The sequence below is a fragment of the Opisthorchis viverrini genome (assembly GCF_000715545.1).
Source record: "Opisthorchis viverrini unplaced genomic scaffold opera_v5_20, whole genome shotgun sequence".
Taxonomy (NCBI): Eukaryota; Metazoa; Platyhelminthes; class Trematoda; order Opisthorchiida; family Opisthorchiidae; genus Opisthorchis; species Opisthorchis viverrini.
Window position 1 is genome coordinate 1413526 of NW_008751676.1, and position 24365 is coordinate 1437890.

Genomic DNA, 24365 nt, shown 5'->3' on the forward strand with positions numbered 1-24365 from the left:
ACAAAGTTGCCTGCGTATCTTGTTGCAGTCTTGACCTTTCAGTAAAAATTTTAAGGTTAACAGTACGATCTTAGGATAGATGACTGGACAAATCCGCTATCGCAGCCGGGTGTTTGTACAATTTCGTCATAGTTTCACACAGTCTTACCTAGATCGAAATCCGAAAAGTTTTTGAATGATGCTCATTTTTGGTCATAATGGAGTTAGCGTATTTAATCAGAGTGTGAGTGTAACTCTGATGCGAAGTGTTTTTTCATAAACAGTCATCCCCAACTTCCACACTTGAACCAATAGACACAACTCTCTTGTCTCCCTTTACAACGCCTTGAGATGATCGATGTATCGTCATATCTTCTGATGTTTTGAAATGTTTTTGTCGGGTTATGATAACAATTTCACGCATTATCTATGAAGTATCTTACCTGAAGCCTTGTTCGTTTGTGCTAGGGGAAACCACCGCTGCTGACTCTTGACTCACAACACACGTCTGGAATTTTCGGTCACGCAAACTCATCAGACGAAGGAGGCGGCGGCAGCGGAAAACCGGAAAATGGGAGTTTCACTGAACCAGACAGCGTAAGTTATTGACGTAGATACCATGGCTATTGATCAGGTGGCAGTTGATGTGTTCGCCGAAGTTGGCAGGTGGGCTTGCGAAGGCCGCGCGACCAAACCAGGATGCATTGTCGATTTGCGCAGTGACGATGTATTCCCGAATGGTGACGAGGCTTTCGCAAACCAGTTGTCAAGTTCGGCGGACAAATCAACTGTCACCTGAAAACCAGTAGATTCACCTGACCTGCCGACACTTAGTGCCAACAACATCGGGTTTTTTACGCTCAAAACAGCTCAACGATGGGAGACTTTCGCCTGCTGACAGGCCTTCACGCTACAGTAAACGCCGTGGATTTGCCGGTTCGCAACTAAACGGAGTTGTGATGGCTTGAAAACTGGCACCAAGTAACAAATCCGTTTGATCAATGGGTGGATTGATCACGAGGGTTGTCAAAATAAACATCCTAACCCCTAAATAGGAAGAATTAATGATTGTATTTATTCAACATTCTATTTGGGTGCTTTGTTGTTAACTGTATGGGAGGAGCTCACTAATTCACATTTGGTGACGAAATTACACTTAGATCATTCGACATCGTGGGTTTTGTGCCATCCTAACAAGCACTGAAGTTCCCATTTCGGTTTTTCACAAGCCTCCATAGTGGCCTACGTTCGCCGCGATTTTGAGGGGTATTTATTCAAGACCGAGTCAACCCTCGATTCCTGCTATCCCTGCTGCGTGCTCTGGCCAAAGTGTCAAGGTGAATTCTGCTGTGCCTGATGAGTCTCTGTTCTGACTGTTTTTGGCTGAGAATCCATCTCAAAACGGATCACATGACAGATTCATTGCGTAGCTCAATGCTCACTTAAAAATACACATCACTTTGTACGACTCCTGTTACAGTTAGGCAGTGGATCAACGGTACTCACCACAGTTCAGGCCCGGCATCACCACGTATGGCTAACCCGTGAATGACAGCAATCTCCCCTATGTTTGTTCCACTGAGTCAGCGTAACCACGCTTGCGAAGACAGAACGCTGAAAAAATGACGCAAACCCCGGTTGCAATCGATCGCTGGAAACAACAGGTTGACTTGATGAATTGTAAGGTGGTAAAAAACTATTGCGCGGAAAGCTCTGAAGATCGTGAAGGGCTAGGTTGAATTTTTGAGACATCAATCCATAAGTGGCTCAGAGAATGAATGAAGATGAATGAAACTTCCGTATGAGAAATCGTCACTCGACGATCCAGTCAATACGTGACCATGTGATGTAGATTCCGTGGTTGGGGGATGAACAACGAGATATCCCGTCTACGTGAGAGATAATCGCACTGCTGATCAGCTGGTCGTGACCGAACAATCGTGTTCAAACGACTCACCGGGAGGTCACGTGCCCGAAACATCCCGGAGATTCGTGGGATGCGCACTGATGATGATTCCCAATGAGGTAATCTTCGGCTTTTCAATGTAGATTGACTTTAACTGCAGAACGAAATCTCAATTGAAAGTGAACTCTTATTCGATTTAGTGAGCTACACACTGTTGCAGTTTAAAGCATATTCAAAACGGATTTTCTAACTCGACAAGGGACAATATTTTGTGAGTTACAGAGTGAGTTTTGAGATGTGCTTGGTTAACATGTGTAGACAGTAAGTCTGAGATTCTTGACGGTAGCAATCAGTATCAGAACCTAGTGTTATACCTAAAGCAGAGTGTGATTTGATTCACCACACAGACGACCCGTTTTCCTGGCAAGAATCGACTGAAATTTCCAAATTGTTTTATCCTGGATTAGATGGAGATAAGACAAGGCCACCGTTTTGTGTGTGACCTGTTTCGGACCAGAACACTGTTTACCCTCATGATCCTAAAATGCAGCATGGAGTACAGTAACTCCCTCACCCCGTCTACTTTTGCTCTTAGAGTCAATGACTATTGTACCTGAGAAGCTTTTGTCATTTATCTAGATGCCTCGAAATACAACCATCCTCTGTCGCTCTGGTCATCCTGTTATCACAGCTAGGTCGTCTCACTGAAGCGTATTTTGGGAGTCTTCAGGGGACTGCTTATCTCATCTGACGTTGGTTTATGCCTTGCCTGTTGATGGTATTCTCCTTTCTTTTTGTCTACAGCACTCCGGTCTACTGGGTTCGATGATGCAGGTCTTTCAACGCGTCGGCAGTTCCAGACGTCAATCTAGCGTGTCCAGAACTCTCAGTCCTCACGACCTTGAACAAGCTTCCTCGCGAAGGTCCTCTGCGTCCCCAACCGCTCCGGAGAAGGACAGGTTCCGCGAAACTATTCCTCACGAACACAAACGAGATGCGGAGCAAAAAAGTCACGTTCTAACAGCTAAGTCGGGTGCACAGCGGCGGATGTTGCCTGTTGCTGGGACAAAACCTTCCGCCCCTCCATTAGATGACCGTGGCACAACGAAAAGCATGCAGTCAACAGTAAGTTTAACCTCACTACCATACAGTGATAGGCCATAAGAACCACCCTCTTCTGGTAGAAAATACTGGATGTTTTCCACCTCCGTGACGTTGAACGTATTCGTACCTTATGTCTCAGTTATTTCTACTGGACTCTGATACAAGCAGACAATATCCGAATTTCCATGCTCTTCTACCTCCCGTTCAGGTAGGCGCACGCTTGTCAGAATAAGTCCTCTTTAATGATACGCGACTGTTTCATTGCCGAGGAACCATGATCAACCCCAGACCGATAACAACCAATCGCAACAGACCTGTATATATAGGAAAACGAAACTGACTTAAAACTGTATAATTAAAAGGATAAAATATGCCAAAGTCATTTTCGTTTAACTCTGTGGCTATGGTCGAGAGCTCTATTAATAACGAAACTGTTCGGGAACCAGTCAAATGCGTACCACAAACCTCACAAGTGGGTAATTGTCGGCAGGGGCACAATTCGTCCGCACAGAGTGGCATTTCACGGGAAGTTGAAAGGGTAAATGCGGAAAATGAATTAAAATATAGACCGACGTGGATTGGCGAATATTTTAGTGAACACCGCGGAAATCGTCACATATGCTCACAGTTATTTGTCACCGCCCTACGTGAATTCAAAACTCTTTGACGAAGCGAACCGATATTGCGATCTACCTGAGCTATGGGTGCCTGGGTCGCTAATCATCATTGGTAGTTAATCGTCGCAAATTTTCTATCTAGTCATCCTCTCCTGGGTTCACTGTGAAACCTTTGATTTGTTGACGCGGCATCTCGGTGGTTATGCTGCCCTGCTTAAAGACACCCTACCGCTTCTCCACCCTACTGTTATGCCCATCGGAAACTTTGCCACCGCGAGCCAAAAGTGGTAAATATCTTTCAGCATTCGACCGACTACGCCTCCGAAACCCTACTCGAATCTAACGGTCCCATTGAATCAAAAGGGCTTGGGGCACGTAGAACGGTTCCCTAGGTAGTGACCTCATGCTCGATAGATGAAATTGTGGCATCTCACAGACCGTGTTTATCTGTCCGTGCGTTTCTTCAAAGAATCGCAACAATATCTTATCCAAGATAGCTATATGGCTGTCAGTGCTACCCTGTGAAATATGATCACCCGTCTACTGTCATGTTTGTCCTCTCCTTGTCCTCAAAGAACTACCAAAAACCAGGAATTGTATTGCCTAATTATAAAATGCGTGAGTGTGGTTGCACTAGCCGGCTGATCAGGAGGTAGTTAATCTGTACGCCTAGCTTGATAATTGGTGTGCACCATACGAAGAGACTTAGTCAATGAGCCAGCAGGAACGTATTTGCTCCATCTGTACATGCGTTTATATGGTTTCAAAAGAGTGATTATCTTAACCTGGTTGTTTGTCGAGTTTCGCCTGATTGGCCTGATTTTATTGGCCCGTTTAGAGTCCGTGTTGTGTTGTGGGACTTAGGGTTTTGGAAATATGGAAGATGACTGATCAGTAAAGCAACAAGTTAAAGACAACAACTGAAATATTCAGACGTGAAAATACTCGGAGTGTGCCGATTAACGGCGCTAAAAAATTATTCCAGCTCGAAATCCTGTAACTTCAGCACGGAAAATACCGCCTTGTGGTAATTTCTCCGGTCTTTCGTGAGGATCGACGAGTTAGATACACTCTCTGGCTATTCGCTGGTATCCAGGCTGTATGAGTTGTTTAGTAACCCTGTTATCCCACTGTCTGGCTTGCGCAGACCACTTTTGAACCGTATTGGACGTCATTGCCAAATTAGTTGGAAAGGTGAATAGTTTTTATGGTCATCGAACGAGATCGCTCTTGGGTGCAACCGTACTCAGTCTATTGGGACCAAGTTTCATATGTACATTTAACTACTTGTCCGTCGATCCACGAAGTCCGAGAGTGAGGTTGATCTCTAGGATACTGAAAATGTCCCGATTTGAAGTTAACAGGTCTCTCAAAATTGCGTGGACTATAGCATGCACAATGTGGCTGGGCGGCGTTGTAATTGTGTATGACGAAAATTCACTTTTGACTTGAATTGACTCTTTTGTTCGTGCCTGCTAAGAGTCAGTTATGATCTCCTGAATCTTGTTAGTAACTCTATCCCTTGCAGGGCCATAGTGAAATAATTTATTACAAAAATAGTGCAGTATATCCTCTGTCTCCACTGGACCTCAGTTTCAAGGGTATCGTGAGAAATATGCGCACCAGGAGCCTTTTATAGCCTATGAAAGAAAAAAGTCCTAAAATTCATGTAGTGTGATTTTGTGGTTCATGCCACGGGCAATAAAGCTACCTGACTCTGTTCAGAAGAACGCCCGAGAAATCAAGTTAACCATTGCTATGACCCGATAATGGATTTGATACTATTTAGATGTTCCGTTATTTGTCCCACATGCACGACTGCTTTGTGTAGGACACACTTGTAGTCAACATGACTTCCGTAAAGGCACACTGTGGATTTGCTGCCTCGACTTGTTTTGTAGAATAGTCACAAACATGTCCTCTAAAAGCGACATAAATCCGGGTCAAGTACGTTCACCTGGTCCTCATCACATCAACAGCCAGTTTGCTTGTTTGGTTTCAGCAGAACTTCTCAACCCTACCGAGGCCGGCTGAGCCAGTTTACATGTCGGTTCCGTCCACTACCTATCAACCACCTGATACTGGAATGGAAGACTGGTCTACCTCCGCAGGTCGTCTTACTTCAACCGTGGCTTCGCAACATCCACGGTGAGTGAATGATGAACATTTCTGTTTTCTGTCCGGTTCATCTGGACTAACTAATTACCGAGTGATTACCTACCCCACGCGGGCGGAAACAGACATTCTGTATGTTAACATATCGGCTGGATTGTACTATCCCAATTGGAATGGCAGACCACATTTACTTTATGAAAACCGCTTTGAATTGCAATTTTATGAAGCTCGTATACCCACACCAGACGAGGCTGAAATCGCTCTGTCACGTGCGTGAGTTGTCTTCACCTGTTGATGATCAAACGCAAACTTAGTGTAGAACTCAAACTCTTAGTTTAAAGTATTTCCGCAGCGAGGTTGAGGACGCTGTTGATTGTTTCTCTTATTTTATCCATAATTTATAAAATGCTGACGAACCCCATCTTCGAAGGTATTCACACATTCTATTACACCTTCCAACAGGTAGTCACCCCTAGGTGTAAATAGGAAACCACTGAAACATCTCATTCTTTGAGATCTCTCATTCTTTGTCCACGGGATTGTACCACGTAGGTAGGAAGATGGTTCATTATTGTGTACTTCTTGTACGAACCAAAAACAGAATGCAGTAATTTTCAAAATTAGTTTTGTGACCACCTCTTTGTATAAGGCGCACTAAATGATGCCTTTCTACTGACAAGTACCATTTTTTTGTTTCCAGTTTTCTCCACAAGACATTTCTTTGTAATCCCTTCTTCTCTAGGATAACCCAGAGTAAACGCCACTAGAGCTTCATCATAGACACGATTGGGCTTTTATTCTCATCCACTCGCCAACACCGCTCTGGTGAAGAATGACGCAAAAACTGCACTTCAGACTAAACGTCAAGTGTTCTGCTTACAGTAGCTATCCAGTATGCACGAAAAACGGTAACGCATATTAGTATTGTGAGGATATTTGATAACTTCAACTGGAGCTCGTTTTGTAAGTGAAATCAATATATGCTGATTAGCCGCTGAAAAACACTGCACAGGCTTTTCATCCTTATTGGAAATTATCATATACACGCACCTCACGAAACCCTGTGGAATCTTGAATTTGCTAACTTCCGCCAAGAAGGGACCGCTCCTAAGATGCGTACTTTTCGTGATCCCCAGTAAGGCATGTTTCAGTACAACTCTTGCGGTTTCTTCAAAATGTCGTTCCCTAGGAGATGCATTGTACTTGTTTTACCTGATGCACCGTGGCTGGTCCTCGGGCTCATGAGCTGACTGTATCTGTAAGGAGTCCAGATTTTTGTCTTTTGAGTCCTTGGGACCACGTCCTACAGCACGGAGTATTAAGTACCTCGTTTAAATTGTTTTGTTGTGCACTTCCTGGGGTTTCTTGAGTAAAGTCGAATTTGGTGCATGATCGATCGTATGATATAGGTGCATCCAACAACCAGAATTCACAGAACACGATATATTTCCGAGAACTGCGGAATCATAAATACATACTCCTGTAGATCTGACTGGAAAATCTCAGTGAATCTAACTAAAATCACAGGATCAACTGATTGTGAACTGCGACTGAAATATGTATGCAATAGCACTGCATTTGGCAATGGTTAGCCTTTATGCTCACTGTTATCGGCTCGTGCTAGGGTTCAGATAATAAGGATTGGACTGAGCCAATTGAGATTTGATTTGCTGGAATCTTGCTATTCACTGTCGTGTGTGGATTCGTCGTAAGTTCGATCTTTCTTATTCTGATTGGTTTCGAATCCTTGGGGGACTCACTGTTGACAAAGTGGTTCTGAAAGGACGTGGCGTATGTGTAATCCCGTCAATCAAATGCATCCAAAGCTTGTTGGTTCACAAAAATCCAGACTTCAAGCCTTGACAGACCACCTCGCAGTTGACTACATCTAAGGGTCAGACCTAACCTGACATGTATCTGTTGTTGTGTGCGCGCGCCTTGCTTATCTCCGAATCCCCACGATCACTATCTGGTCGGTATCAACTAATGCATACCTTTTGTTCGTCTCCAGAATTATCCAACTAAGCTGGTCACGCTAAAACCAACTAATGTCTTGTCTGCTTTGTTCTTCCAATGTATTTAGTTGACAAATTGAATTCAGAAGGCCATAGCGCTAGAATTCAACTAGAGGATGCATGGCACCAATCGAGAAGTCATCCTTTTAGAATAGCTTCACAAACAACCGGTGGACTACTCACGAATAAGTACTCATTTTCATATTAACTTACTGTTAACGGATAACTGAATCCGTCGAGCGTAATGATAGTTTACTTACTTGCTGACCAGTTTTTCGATTTGGATACAGACGTTTTATCAGGTTAGGTTAGTGGGTTACCAAATTAGTCGTGCTTTAGGGAAGACGAGGAACCGGTCGGTGAGATTTCTTTCAGCCGCAAGGCCAATTCAATTTGGAGTCGCAGTTGAGCGCTTCTGTTGCTTTGTGTGGGTCGCTCAGACTTTGGGGTGCAGAATGGTTGCAGGCTGTCATCTACCCGTTTGGTTGATTCGTGTGGGTTAGTAAATCCTAGGGCAGTTCACTTAAGAGCTAAGAGAGTGTGAATTTCGGTCGGTTTCAGCTTCGTGCTCGGAATCCAAACCGCTTCTGTTAATAGCCTCTCCTCATTGATAACAACACGCGGTTGATCTGAAAACCCCCTCCACACACTTGCCAGTTCTACGGCCTCTTCTGTTCACACTGGAGCGCTTATTAGTTTCTGCCGCCTGGACATCGGTTGCTATGGCGTAAACCCCAGCTTGTGCCCCTGAAACTGCCGCATTCCCAAATCTTTTCTGTACTTGGCGTGTATGCTGCCATTACGACACATTAACTCGTCCTTGTTGCAGGTTGAAGGAAATCTTACGTGCTGCTTCTCAGCCTGCCAACTCCATAACGTAATGATATCGCTTGTTGTAGCGTTCGGGTAGGAGACGAAACGCCAGCTAGCAAGAAATCCACTAGTCATTGAACAAATTTGATGAAACGGGGTCTGAGTACCTTTAAAACTGGTTGCACGTGACATTCCAGTGATATATTTCGAAAGAGTAGTCGTTGCCTCGGTCTCTCTCTCTAACTGGGTGGTTTTCATTTTGACAAACAATTATTGCTTGAAATTAATGGCTACGTGATTGAACTGCACAGCACCCAAGTGACGCGTCGGAAAGCTCTTGTCCGGCAAAAAATCGCCAGTGATTTGCAACTTGCAAACAGCATGAATGGAGGAACAAATGAAGTTTCTTCTAGTCAACTGAGCAGCTTCTTCACGGCCAAGTGAGAGACTGCTTTCTAAGTGAGGTTATCGACCTCACTCAAGACACAGGACCAGTGCGACTACGATTACGCTTTAGTTGATTCTGTTTGAATCGGTCGAACGCAGATAAGTATGACAATGCAATTACCCGCGTTATCGTAACCAGATGAGCTGTTTTAAGTTTTACAGCACGAATATTCTTCTATCGACCGCCTTATTGACTCAGCCGTAGTGATCCAACACGATCTAGCTGGTTGTTCCGGTTTGAAAATTCTTCGTGTGGTGATTCATAGGATGATGTACGACTCACACTACCTTAGGGATGATTCATCCACACAGTGGTTATCACTGATCTCACTCAAGCAGATTTTTTAAACTACTACAACTTTTTTTAAACTGCTACAATTATGAGGGGGAATCGTGACTTCTAGCATAAAATTTGTCGTTCTATGATGAAAAATTATCACAACAGATGGTTTTCATCTCGAATTGGACCATGTGCAATACGCTGAATTGCTTTCAAATATTGTTTCGCATACAACTGTTTACACTGCGCCGGATCAGACGACAAATAGGGTTGAACTGCCGGTTTTATGGGTATCAAACGGTATACTGGAATACCGCGGAGGTGTCCGATGTTCGTAAGTCCCTTCGCTGACCACGCGCACTCATACTCGACTTGCAGCATTAGACATCTTGGTCATGGTATCTGTTACCACTGGTCATAGGTTGAGACAGTAATCCCTATCAAGGAAGATCACCATAGGAAAAGAAGGCATCTAACATCCCCAAATGAGCACCCTGTCCCTCCCTCTCCGAAGGTCTCACTCCTGAAGGGACCAGTGTGAACATTTAATCATGACCCATATATCTTTTTCGCACTACGCCTGATCTGCAACTGGAGCCGTGTGTCTCTGTACGCAACCCAAAATGGGAGCAAGCCACTCCGCAACCTATCACCCTGACATGTTTGTTATGTCTACATGATTTTACTCTTATTGTTACACTTTACCGACCAAAGAGAGTTCCAGAAGAATAGTGCGGATACTACTAACTGTGGTCACTTTCGAGTGCAACACCTTTGACCTTCACGCTTAGGATACCAAGAATCCTGTATCAGGTTCAGCAATGTAAATAGATAATTTAATCTTTTTTATGTTAGTGTAACCAGTATCCCATGAGTTCCAAAGTAATTATGGCTTGGTGTGATTAAGGCCGCAGTTTGCGACCAAAAGTTGAGTTGTTGTCAACGCAACTTTTAGCGACAGGTGTTGAGGGAAATGAGTGGAATTTGTCATTTTGACTCATATCTGTGGCTGGGTCCTTCTGGCATAATGTGCATAGATGATGTATCGAAAATACTGGTGAAATTAAGACAGATCGATTGCGGCCATTATCGCTGAATCTGATGTTGAGGGCTTGCACTTACCTTTTAGGCAAACAGGCCCTGGTAACCACTGTCAACCTCCAGTAGCTGAGACAAGGCGAGGTCTTCACAGATGGACTGGACGATAGAGTGTGGTTTTGCTGCAAATTCAAGGTCAAACTTTTGTTGTGGACTACAAACAGTCCACATTCAGTAGGATATGACCATGTCCAAAAGATAGTTATTTCGGAATGTTTTCACTTAGTGGATATTATTGAATTTGAAAAGGCAAGAAATTCAATTTCCAAGCAAATGACACCTAATCCGCGATGCGTCCCATATACTGACATCGGTTTGTTACCGAGATGCACCGTGACCTGAACCGACCGCATGTGATCATATTGGGTGGCAGGTTTTTATCGTAGTTCCAGAGTTGTGAATTTCGGATGCATGCGTGTCATGTGTCATATTCAGTTCACTTGGATTGACATTCCTAAAATGGCCGGTGAAATCTGACTGCAGCCAGGAGCCCGTACTGACCAAAGCCACATTTTATATCTTGAAATTTACGTGTTCATCACGTGCTAGCCGATCATTCGTCAAGTGCATGGCAGCAGTTTAACTGTCACTGTTTTCTTGTACGTTCCTGCCATCTCTGTTTTTCTGTAATTCAGAACGACCGAGGTGCCTGTGACCAACCGCAGAATGGAAGATAATCACATTATGGGGGCGCCAGTGTTTCGATCCTCGAGTGTCTCAAAGATGCCATTCGTACAAGAAACGGGTAGTTTAGAGGAGGATCGCCTATCAATACAACGGTCGGAGCCAAGTGTAACAGCGTCCGAGGGAAGTTCTACCGATGGTCTTTCGTTCTACACCCGTGGAGATACACCAAGCCCAGCTCCCTCTATTGGTGCGGCCATTCTCAGACCTAATGTTTACCCTGGGACGTTGAACGATAGGAGCTTGCGCAGACGTCGCCAGCCCCTAGATGTCTCGGACTACACCGTGTACAGTAGCGTACCACGTGATTACGCACTTGCAAAACCGCCCGACGTCGGTCAGTATGCAGCTGCGGAGATTGACAAACTCTGTGACATTCCGCGGGTGAGTATACAAGATCGAGTATGGGAATTCATATTGCACCTGGTGGATTATTTTTTTATGATCAGGAAACTATTGGAAAGTCGCTTCATCCCTATTGAAGCGAAACAGCACGACGTCCTCCAGGGTTCAGACGATGCAGCAGGAGATCTTCCCTCTTTGCAACTCCAGTCACCCAATCCATTATGCCACCATATCATGGTGGATCAGGCTGTGAACGGATGACTGTTCACTTGCTCTTATTGAAACACAGGTACTATTTATTTACGAAGACCAGTATCGGCTTTACTCTTTGCGTTGAAATTCTTCTCATGTGGTTTTTACCAGGAGTGCCATACAGGTCCTGTAAGCTAACATATGCTAACATGGATTGTTGGTCGATTAACTTTGTCTGCATATTCTTTACTCACATGCTTATACCCGTGAATGCACGTGCAGCCAGTATGGATGGCAAGTTTACCGGATGCTCCAGTTCAACAGACCACCAACCGGCCAGATCGACCAGGCCCAAAACGAAAATACCGTCGTCAGCTCCCAGAAATTCCTCAGAAAACCAAACCATCACAGGACGAAGATTACTCCAGTACAACACCTCTACAGCGTTTCACGTTTACCCCATTGAACCATATGGAAATACGGTTACCTGACCTCGACGCCTCGACGGTAATTCCCTTATATGTAAACTCCAGGTTTTTTTTCTATATCCAGTTTATTCCATCCTTGGCGGCTCCCAATCCAAAACAGTCCATAATCTGAAATAACTTCAGCTTTCGTATATTAATTGTATGGGATGTACCTGGGGCTTCTTGAATTGAATCACATTGTGTAGCCGCGGTATCACTGAAAGGATCATCTTCTACGTACTCGACCAGGCAGTACGCTGCAACATTTTTCAGAGGAAGCTAGTTTGTAGGTTTCTCCAGAGGAGACAGAGTATCAGTAATTCGAAAACGATTCCACAAGCTTCGCTACTGACTCTGTAGCCTGGATGGAGCATAAAAGTTGAGATACTGTCAGGTCGTCCAAACAGGATAAATGTGTGTCCTAGTTGAAAAAGACGGATAGGAGCTGCAGCTGAGCCTAATGCGAGGCAGACGAAGTAGTCCACTCTAGTGCACCTACCTGCAGTGATAGTATTCATTTGGGATGGTAAAAGAGGTAATACGTGAAAGTATTGGAAGGGGGCGTCAGCAGTGGTATGTTTTCGCTTATCCGCCCTACTGCATGAAGCAAGTAAGGCGGATCAGCTGACGACATCGAGTGATGGCCGATGTGGCATGACAATAGTTTCATTTGTGGCATCCATGGTTGTACGAGAGGTTGGATACTAGAAGGACGCCGAGCATAGTTCACTGGTTCAATAGGGCACACAAACCGGCACTCCGCGATAAGGTTCTGTCTGTTTGCAGCAATGGCCGGTTTTATTTGAACCAAAGTATTTTGGATAGTAGCTCACCTCTTAATGCCCGTGCCTTCCGTCCCACAAATGCATTACACTCTGAATCTCCTCCCAAAATTACTCTCAAACCTTATTCAGTAAATGTCGATAAACATCTGAAAAATGCGCACCTTGGATTTTCCATTGAAGCCTATCTGGTTTGCAAATATCTTCTGTAGACCCCCTTGGTTCTACCAAGCAGCTTCTGGAATTCTTTTCAATACAGTACGGGCGACTAGCGAAACGAATATACCAGGTGTGAGTTAATGATATATTCCGCAAGGACATTATATAACCGGAAGTGCCCCTCGTCCCACTTTGTTTACCAGACCCTTATTCAGAAAGTTTAATCACAGTTGTGTACAATTTCACCAAACGCCAATTGTATGTTTTTTACCAAATAGGTAACCAGGATGGGACTGAGTTTTTAGGCTAATGTTGTTGTATACTGCTTAGGGTGCAAACTTTACATGGCTACCATGGTAATTCTTCATATTCTAGGATCACCTGCCCAGGCTACCCGAATGGAATCATGATGTACACAAAAAAGTGGGGTGCGGAGGAATGCGGTACACGCGATAGCCAATCCTACACTTCTCCACTATCGCTATCCAAGCAGTAGTGTAATCCGAAGTCAGGATTCTCTTTGCTCAGAGACTCTCGTGTCCGCCGAGTTTAAAGCGAAACCGGATCCGAAACAGGGGATACAATTCCATAAGCTGAAGATTCAGGTCATTTATAGTTGGGTCAATTGTTAAAGTCAACTCAATTGCGGGTAAAAGTTTATTGCAATAAAATTACAACAAAATTACAGCAAATAAGCGTTCAAGCCAATAGTAAGTTTGACCTATCTGATGAACTCCAAGAATGCCGACGTCCGTAGTCGGCTTTCCAGAGTTGTAATCGGCCATATTGCTGAACAGAGGGTTACTCGGCAAACCACAACGGAATATTTTCAGATCAGAATAATCTTTGTTCATTGGTAATCAGTGAAATTTCTGTGATCACAATAGCGACTGGCTTGACATAAAAGCAACAAAGCGATGCGTACAAACGATTATTTAAAATCTCCTTTGTCTACTTAGCAATAAATAGATCAGGAATATAACTGTGTTTAATCGTTCCTTAAAATACTCTCAATGAAGGCTTTGACACTGCTCGTGTTATTTGTATCACCAGATTGCACAATAGGCAGATTACAAATCTAAAGATGAATTCCCACAACAAAATTTGGAAAACATTGATTTTCTGATAAGCTACTTTCCTTTCGAGGGTATAAACTGTTGGGTAATTTTTGGTCCATAGGACTGCGGTCTTTTCCGAGAAGTCTCGAAGAATCCTTCCGTAAAAGTCTTGAGTCGCTGACCCCGATCATTCATGACAAAAAACTCACCGGCCACTAATTTTCAAACCTTGCTTCAGCAGTGGGTCGAATACGCCGGGAATCTTTCGCCAACGGGTACTGCGCAACATGTTCTAGACAAACTGCCACCTGACTCCGCGCCTGCCATTTTGTACCAGCCACCATCCATCGACATTCACGGGCCTGCTCCGAGTATGCCATCTACTTGGACCCTGAGGGTCAATTCACCTTCACCCCGGCGCCACCACGCAGCTCGCACTCGTCATGTCTCCACTGGAAGCCTTTCACCATATGTTAACCTTTTATCTGAGAGCGCTACGGTTATTGGACCAAACTGGCTGGATCAGGTAAGCTTGTTGGCTATGACAATATGTCGAATTCTGAGTACCTTGGGTGCGGTTATTGACCGCTTATCAGGCGGCTGTTGATCTGTTTGCCGAGTGTGGCAGTTAGCTTGCAACCCTGACCAACAACGAATTGTTGGTTATGATTAACTCCGTCTGCACTTGGAGAAATTCGATGCGCCGATCGCCTGAACGACCGTTGTATGATGTTGAAATCACTCACCATACGTCCCAGGTGTGTGAAAAAAATAATCCCCGATAGCTAACTGAACAGCCCAGCTACTGGCGTGCCTCCTGTGGAGTCTAGTAGTTAACTAACTGTAGTTCACTCCATGAGCTATGCGAACCCATTGTACCTCAAATAGTTGTTCGTTGCTTGAAGAGTGGACTTCCTCGCCTTTTCAGACTGACTGTTGCGTTTCATACTACTTATAACGTCAGTCTGTGTGGTAATGACTCAACAAATTAATGGGTAGTCTTGATGGTAAATAGGGAAGTAGGCTGTGGGTCACAAAACGGAAATCTTTAATTATGAAAGGCAGCTCGATGATTAGGGAGCAGCTCCACGTTTAGAGCATTCAGGCTAAGGAGTATCGGTTCTAATAGTGTCATCTCCCTGAATCTCCCACGATGGTTGTGTGTTCAGTAATACTTGGTCTTTGTGAAGTTCTAAAAACTGAAAATTCTGCTCCATTCTGCCACAGGAGTAGTTCCTTTTCAACGAGCCACCGAATTGGCACTCCATGCAAATGTAGATGTGATCACGATAAACACTCTACTTTGCGCATCAATTGGGTTTTCGCGAGAGACTCATCGGAATCTCTTTTAAGATGATATTCTTCAACCGAATGTGCCACACAAAGGCTGCTTCATGTTTCAATTGAGATATCACAGTATATTTTAATAAAGTAAACTACTCACAAAGTTGCTGAAAACTCTGACAACCCACTGTTGAAGAGTCCTCAGCAACCTTGTAAGTAGTCTCCTTTATGAAAATAACAAATCTGTTCGGCACAGATCTATGGTATAATGTGTATTGTGACAGATTGGCAGCATGTTTTCAGTGATACCCTCTTGTGTCCCTCGAGGAGCTAATAGGAGCCCATTGCGTTTGCGGCTATAGAACAACACCGATGACTGAGCATTTGAGCTCCTAAGACCTCATATTTTTGTACTTCTTTTATTCGCAAGTGTTTTCTGGCCTAGTTGGCATCGTTGTATGACGGTGAAATACCATTTTTAATGAAAGGTTTTCAGATAACGATTTTGAACATTCTCTGTTCCAGCTGACAGATGGGGTTACATTGGATGAGCTTCAAAGTGCGATGGGACGCAGTAAAGCGCACGGAGTACTGCAGTGGGATAAAGCACCCGAACTAGCTAGTGATTGGACACGTCTGCAGCCTTGCGAGATCCCAATACCACGAGCATCGTCACCTCCTCCACCTCCGGCACCAGATCCTGTGACCTTGGTGGATCGTCGATTCGGTGGAAAGCGATCTCAAGGTGTCACGTCGCTCAACTGTATCTCGGGTAATCCTGATTCATTTGGCCGGTTTCGCGTTTCTTCGCGTTCCGAAAACTCATCGGCTCTGATGGATGGCCCAAATCCCGCTGTTTCACGCATTCGACTGCTTCCCAGGTCATCGAAAGACGGATTTTTACCAGCTGGACTGGAGGACAACCGTCAGTTAAGTGCGCCACCCTACACACAACCACCATTCACTCAAAACAATAGGCAAAGGTTCGTTTACTTATGGTGCTCCCATGTTGAAAAATTATGAATATGTTTGGGGACTTCGAAACCAAGGAACTGAATTTTAATTAAGATGATGGTGTTATTCTGGTCCATCTTATTGTAACCTTAGTCTCATTTTTCATAACCTTTGAACTTCCGCAAATGTTACTATTCGGTTCTCCGATTTCAACTTTATTTTATTAAGATCCTTACTCCACGATGAAACAGGCCATTCCATCGCATAAACTAGAGGCATCATGAGTGCTTTATGGCCTGTTGACTAATCAAAGCAATAGGGTTACAGTTATCTTTGCAGCTGTTGGCCGTAATCTGAATGACACGCAGTTAGCCCAATGAGTCATTTGTGCACCATGATGGTGAAGACGCTATCGGACGAATATCATGGCAGTAGTGCATAATAATTTTTCAGTTCCTTGTTGTTCATCCTGAAAATATCTTCGCGCTTCCGTAAATTCGGGTGAGTAGACCCGTGTCCTGAGTTGCCAAACTGAAACTAGCTGGTACTCCTTGCTCAGTAGTCCCTGAGTGATTAGGCAATCATGAAGCTAACAGATCGTCGCAACCAAAAAATACCGTAGTAGTTGTACACATGAAACTCAGAGTACCCATATACCAAGACACCGTAATACATCACCATCACCATCCACAAAAACGTCGTCACAGATTTGCATACTTACTTGCTTCTCAGGAGGCATATGATCAGGGAATTACTCTACAGTTCGTATACTTGACAAACATATTGAATTTGAACACATGTGTACAATGATGGAGAGCAGCCGATGGTTGCAACCGAACCTCGACAGAGACAACGATATTTGGTTCGTGCCATTCTATAACATTCACTAAAATGCATTTGTCCTCTCAACTTTCGTTCCGGTGACACCTTCAGGTGGATCTAAAAGTCAGATGCACGCAGCAGTCAATACTAAATTTGTTTGATTAGGTCAGCTACTTAAATACCGCAAGTAGCTTGTAAACAGATATCGGAAGATGGGCTGGTGAATAAGTTGTTTTCGTAAATTCTTCACATATGTAATATGTGGAGTAAAAATACAAAATTTTCGAATCCAAAGAGTATCAAAACTTCGTTGTTGAGGACCCTGTGAATTTCGCATCACAAAAAGTAGTGTGCGCACTGCATCCCCTTTAGTAGGAGTAGGGGTGAAGTGTATCTGGGCTTCTGATGATCAGTTTAGCTAGACAGCTTGCATAATCTAAGGTATTTGGGCTTATTGGCTTATCGGTGTGGATATTGAGCGGCACAGGACTGCCTTGGATCGTGTCTTAGGTGTGCGATAGATAGTTTGGAAGACGTTTTTGGTCAGTTTGGTGCTTTGTATCAAGCACAGAGCTCCATCCCTGGCTTACACTGCCCGCATTCATTTGAGCAGAATGAGCGTGTCACCGCACACAATCGGTGAGTCATCGGATCGTGCGGACAATGTATAGTGGTCCACAGCTGCAAGCGTAATCCAGGAAATCTATATTAACATCCCTTGAAGCCAAGGAATGGTTTGATCCTGCCGACTTGGTCACAAAACACGCAAAACGATAGATCCGGGGTTCATTCTGTTGTGAGAGTTTAAAAACTGCTTTCATGTATCGATAAAGCCTTATTATCTTGACTACTTCCTTCAAATTCAGTAGCTCGTAAAAACTTTCTAGGTTTGCCACTGTCACTAAAGTTAACTTCCTTGGTAGCTTGGTTGCATCACATTCCAAAATAGTGTCAACGAACGTAAAACTTAAGTGGTTCACCTATACATTGACGTCAAAAATGTAGGCATGGTTTAGTGGAATAACTTGAAATTCAAAGAGATGCGAGGCACATCACTCGGAAGTCCATTACTTTTCCAAAAGTTTCAGTTGCACCGGGCTCTCGTCAGACCGCTTTCGATTCACTGGCATTCCTTGGGTAACAATGGACAAGTCGGATGACGGTCGTGCATCAAGGACACACATGTCCCTAGTTAGGATGTCATGTGCAAGTATTACACACTATGTAAAAGTAATTGGCTTGGAATTACATTAAGCAGGCACAGATTCGTTTATCAGATTCTGCCCTGGCTAAAAACACTTTGTAGGGACCAGCAGGGCTCGAAAAACTCAATATAGTCTTTCGTGTTGTGCAAAAATCCATCGCGACGTAAATGTGTTCGCGTTTCACTCATTCACAGGTGCAAATCGCCTGGTCAGTTAACATCATGCGCCTTTGGTAGATTAGCAGAAGAACCCGAGAGCTCAGTTGCAAAGTTCAACATTTTGGCTGCAGGAGACACATAAACCGAAAGTGTCCGAATCTGAGTCAGACTAAGTTTCACAGAAATACATCATGATGTGTTTTGTCGGCATAATTCGCAGCGGACTGTGATTTATTCGAGGTATTCATCGTTAACGCACCTTTTAACAAGCAAGTATACTAATTAAAAGATTCCCATAGCTGAAGGTAATCAGTGGCACTGCGTTTTTTCAATCAAACAAATGCCATACAAAGCGCTTATGTCCGTGCCAGTTAATTCCACGGCATCGCTCTAGTAGTATTTGGTCTGTTTGAACTTGCTAGTATTGAAGCATGTTTACTATTCTCCCATCTATATTTCCCTTTCATTGCAGAGTCTGAATGAGCCATGTGAATACTTACCAGCAGTTTACACCTACAGCGGAGTCTACTGGGGAGACGAACAATCCCAATAGAATGACAAAACCATATTTGATACACGGCGCGGTCGCAGTACGCAATTTTTATGGTCCCTACTTGGCTCAACCAATACCAGCTGTTGCGAATTGCATGAACCCTGAGTCGTTCAGTGCCGTTTCTATTTTGCTATCAGTCAAACAGGATACCCATTATTTTTAGGCCCAGGTGCTCTCTAGGTGTTCTCTTCCTCTTTGCGACGTGCTGAGGAGAAGTGAAATCCTCCAAACATCCGTTTTTCGCCTGCGCGACATATTGTGCAGTTTTTTCCGACCCAACCATAGAACATTACTCATGCGTCCCGTAATAGACCCCTCTGTTTTTGTATCCCTCAGGATATTTCAATTCTTTCTTGCCGTACTTTGCGAAAAGTGTCGCACTTGTAGACCTAATCATGCACATGACCAACTACGCGTACAGAGTTAGTTCCGCTCGCAGTGACTTCTACCGATTCTACATATATTGATCTAAAAATAAACAATAACGAGTATCCCAAAAGTATATTTGTGTATCTGGTGATAAAATATAGCCTCTTGATTAGGCAGAATAATAAATTCAAAATACGACTCTACATTTTGATTGGTATGATTCACATTTCAATATTTACTACAGTGAGTCCTGATGAAAATAGAAGATAAGAAATGAGGAAGCAAAAATCCTTTAAAACGTGAACATTTGCAACTTGACAGCCGTGCGCAAGTTGTGAGATAGATAAGACATCTAACTCCGTGGGAATTTTCTCCGCGTGTATTACAAACGACCTATAAGTGAAAACAGAAACATCATGGTCTGATGTTCAAGTAATCAAACCGAACCTTCATGATCATCAGTGAATCGGTCTGGCATCAGTTCCCCAGTATACTGCTGAGACTTCTTCAATTTCGTTACCTCTAGATCATACAGACATCGCTAGGTACAGTACTCTCCGCTCACAAGCACTTGTCTCGAAAGGGGATACCCTCGGAAAATGGGCAGTCCAATATAGTAACAAGATTGTTTCCATTTAGATAATTAGATCGACCCCAAGACAAGCATTTTGAAGATGCGAATAGCCTGCTCATCCAACGTTAAGCGTGCTTACTGTACCAACTCCACAATATGCATAGCTACGTTCTCTTGTATACTTGGGATTTTTCCGTACCTGTACATTTGCATGGTGCATCCTAATTGTTCAAAAGCCTATCAGTCTGGCACTCGCAAGTAGGCAACACCAGTGGAGGACCTGGAAAGTGCAGGAGATGAGAGAATATCCATTTCTCCATCAACCCACGGGGTCCGTTCATCCAACTATGAGTTTCCTATTCTCAATATCCTCAAGCAACACCAGGAGATCGCGTCCCTATCGGTTTTCGATTCTGCAGGAGGGCTCTATTTCTTGCCGCACTCGAGGCCAACTGGTCCAAATGCTGAAAAGACAAAACTGTCGTGTAATAGACAGGCTGTAACCTAATCGGCTCAGAGCTGACATTCTTAGCATTACGAGCTTGTGTTGTTTGGCTGGGCCAATTTCGATGTAAACGATAACCTGTTAGAATCTAGAAGAGAAAACAAATCTACCCTGACAGAACCCTCGAGTTTCATGGGTCTTGCTCTGAGAAGTCAGTCACCATTAAGCTGAGTGCCCTGGAAGATAGTTAGCCTCATGACCTACCGAAGTTCGAGTTAATCATACCACTGCTCAGCCACCCATAGGTAAATAATTTGAATTTTGTCAGGTTTCATAAGGGGATCCCAAAAAGAATCAATTAGTTCTTACAGGCTTTTCTGCACTAATTAGGAGGTAACATGCCGGATTAAAAAACCTGATTTCGCAATAAAAAAAGCTGGTGTTGGAATCAGTTTACGCTCGATAGTATTTCGGAGAAAATCCTCGGCTTCTTGCAGCCGCATGCGATCGAAAAAAATTGTCAAAGATTGTTTTTCAGTGGGAAGTCGTATGGGCTAATCGACGGGCTCCAGAGGAAGAGCCTTGCCTTGATGATTGGGAAGTGAAATAAAAGCACTATTAAGTGATCTCTCGAGTTAATCTAATCAACTGTGAACCCAGGGTTTAAAGTTCTAACCCTAGACCAAGAGGTCCATAGTTCGAATCCGCCTCACACCAATCCCCGCGTTATGCGATCCGATTTCAACCCACAATTTTAATAAAGTTTAGGCTACAACAATGCGTTGAAATGCCAAAATGTTTTGTACTTCCTCCATGACTTTCGATCATAACTCCTTTAACGGGCAAGTCGATAGTATGATACTACTGAAGACCAGGAATAATTTGAAAACAGCGTAACAACAAATGGTCAAGGAGTTGCACAGTGTGGGGGAACCACGAGGAAGATCGGTTACGTGACTTCTTATGGATTCTGAACTCTCCCAGAAAACATGACACACTGCGGCGTGTCAGACTAGGAACGCTGTTTTGAACTCTCCTACATATTGAGGGTCGACTGTACTTCGGAACGACTTGTCCTGGATGTAACTACTTCCGGCGGTCACACACACAGAGGAATATAACTTGAAACGATGGATTACCTGAGCGGTGGCAGCAACAGCAACAGGAATGATGATGGAAATGATGATAGCTGTGTGTGTTGTAGCTATAGTACGCCAGTGGGTATGTACTTGAACGGTTGTCCTTCATACAGTAATGTTCATTCCCGTATCTCGGTGCGGCAGTTGATGCCCATGAGCTAGTGTACGCTGGAATCATAGTTGATGAACTGTCATAACGAAAGTTAGAAGACAGAGCTGAATCGCACACAGAAGGCCACAGGGGACGACCGCAGGAACATTTGTCCTTTCCAACGTTCCTGTGCGCCATGGCGGAGAATCCGTACCTCTCCATTGGGGGGCCGATCAGATCAAAGCTAGTTTTATAGTTAGGTTGGCGGTTGTATGGTTCGATTAGATCGGGTCTCTAGGGCAAAAAGAAAGAGAGTGAAGAGGTCAATCTTTATGAAATTCTAGATGTACCCCAAATTTCCTTCAACTGTGATTTTTCTAGGATACATGGACAGTTGCTACTAATCTGCGCACTGTAACATGCATTCATTTGAGAATCCTTGTCCTAAATTGGTCATCTAGTGCTTCTAATTCGGCAGTACAGCTGTCAAAATCAAAGAACAGTTACTTTTGACCTTGGTAAGAATGGACATGATGGTAATAACGGTAGTCGCAATATTGATGTACCAGTACGTACTACTGATGAACAAGCAATTAGTGACTGGTCGTTGGCTTGTTCGCTGAGCTGGACAATTTGATTGCAAACGTATCATCGCCGTCGATTTGTTACTGGCCTCTTAGTCTCCGCTTATTCAGTAGAATTAGGTCGTATCACAGGGCCAAGCATTTAACTGAATTTTTGCACTTGATAAACCCCATAAACAGTTCATTCTGTAAAATTCTGTAAAATCCATCGAGCGATGTGCGGTGGTGGCACATTGATGGTATTCGTTCGCCTCCAACTCGTTGGAGAATTTATCTCCTAGCTCTTCAGAGGTCTTCAATCGATATTTCGTCATGTAAAGTCGAGAGGCTTAAAAGCGCTGTGATGCCTTCTCATCTTTCTTTGCAGTCATCAGCACTATGCACCTCAAGAATCGCCGGATCTAGTTGAACGCGCGAGATCACCAGTCCAACTCGACTCAGTCATTCAATGTTTGTGTTCGTATGGCACAAGTTTGGTGAACTAATCCACCAATCACACCGCTCGAAGTCCAGGCTTGTTTATCTTTGCCATCAGCGTATGCTGTTAGTGTAGTATAACACGCCTGCTCTGCATGTTGTGACCGAAGTTTATGTTTGTGAACAGCCAACGATACACACTACTGATAAACCTTCATAACAGCGATATTCCGGTGCGGAATAGTCAGCCTCAGCAAACCAGTGCAGGAAAAAGATTGTCAAATGTTAGTTGATGAAAATGCAAATTCTCAGCGTACCTAGTAGGTCAACCCAACGGAACACAGCTCGTGATCAAGTGTTCAATTAGTAAAACCTCCGAACTTTTTCACTAGTGACGTTCAGCTTAATTATGTTATTAAAAAACGGGGTTGGAGAGATATTTTTCTATACTAACCAGCTGGGCTTATTTATTCGTATATCATTGTAATGCATGACAGCGTGTAATCTTATCAGCTATGATAAAACACCTCAATTCGCTCAGCTTTATCGTACGGGATTTGCTATCCGGTGCCCAGGTAATATCCCAAAATATCCAGGGTAATCCTGATTTGACACTACACCTATGAACTTTTGCACCTCATCGGAACCAATATGATGATTGTAGAGTAGTACTAATGGAACGAACGCATAGTATGCACCATCGTCATCTATTTACGTACAAGGTTGGGAATTGAATCACAGCAATACATTCGTGAGAAACGGAGGCGAGATGGTATTTACGAGTATTGTCAGAGATCAGTCTAACCCTATCATGACATAATCTTCTGTGACAAGCGCTACTGCATTGCGTTGAAACTAGCATAATCCAGAAGGGATCTCTATTTGTAACCACCGGATTACACCAGTAAAGCAGTTGTTTACTTTACAAGAGAACGCCTCCAGGAGAACGAGTTAACACTCTGGCACTTTTATAGCTCCGAAAAGATAATAAAGAAAGACGTGGACAGAATAACATTTTATCAAAAGAATACCAGGAAGTGATTTGCATTGCGTTGTGGTCTGCCGTTCTCGAGTTTGATTAGTTGTTTGTACCGTCCTATATCCTCCTATTTCCTCCACCACAAATGCAGGCAAGGAAGAAGTACCCACTCAACTGCGCACTGATAATACCGGGAAGTCAAACGTTTCCTTGTGTACAGTAATAACAGTGAAGAAAGCAATAAAATACCTAAATAAAAGTGCCCATGTGCTCACCTTTACGTCACTGAATCGGGCGCTTTGCTATATATATATATATATATATATATATATATATATTCCTCGTGTTGTTTACGAGTACCTATAGGTCTACCTCTGGTGTGATGAACGGTAGCGTGTGAAGTACACTTGATTCGACTGATATGTCATCTGACCATCTTATTTGTACTCTTAAGTAGGCGTTTTTGCGAGTAAACCGAACCTTGTGACTTTGGATACTTTATATTTTTCAAAGAAATGATGCTACCCACTTCTTTTCATCCGCTCGCCTAGATGGCTTGCAAACCAATATAATAAAAAATAAGCAGCAATGAATAGACTGTTTCTAACCATCTGGCTCCAGTTACCTGGATCATACCCCTGTCTCTCTTAGCCATTTCGAGTGCGGCTTCTGCAACACTCTTGGCCGGAAGGAAGTCATCCTTGAGTGCCTGAGATAGTGTGTCTGTCTG

At 43.7% G+C, this 24365-nt stretch overlaps 2 protein-coding genes across 2 annotated transcripts in view; one reads left to right on the forward strand and one right to left on the reverse strand.

Annotated features, from left to right (window-relative positions):
• The window catches only part of T265_01820 (hypothetical protein), a gene marked incomplete at both ends in the record, with an annotated part of 79476 nt that extends 59972 nt beyond the window's left edge, over nt 1–19504 (forward strand). The window contains 8 exons of the mRNA XM_009165930.1: nt 448–576; nt 2690–3010; nt 5609–5754; nt 11010–11442; nt 11878–12102; nt 14300–14587; nt 15871–16279; nt 19374–19504. Coding sequence (XP_009164194.1) covers nt 448–576; nt 2690–3010; nt 5609–5754; nt 11010–11442; nt 11878–12102; nt 14300–14587; nt 15871–16279; nt 19374–19504 — 2082 coding nt within the window. The remainder of the gene's footprint in view (nt 1–447; nt 577–2689; nt 3011–5608; nt 5755–11009; nt 11443–11877; nt 12103–14299; nt 14588–15870; nt 16280–19373) is intronic.
• A 1307-nt stretch (nt 19505–20811) lies between these two features.
• The window catches only part of T265_12875 (hypothetical protein), a gene marked incomplete at both ends in the record, with an annotated part of 7421 nt that continues 3867 nt past the window's right edge, over nt 20812–24365 (reverse strand). The window contains 2 exons of the mRNA XM_009165977.1: nt 20812–20979; nt 21533–21949. Coding sequence (XP_009164241.1) covers nt 20812–20979; nt 21533–21949 — 585 coding nt within the window. The remainder of the gene's footprint in view (nt 20980–21532; nt 21950–24365) is intronic.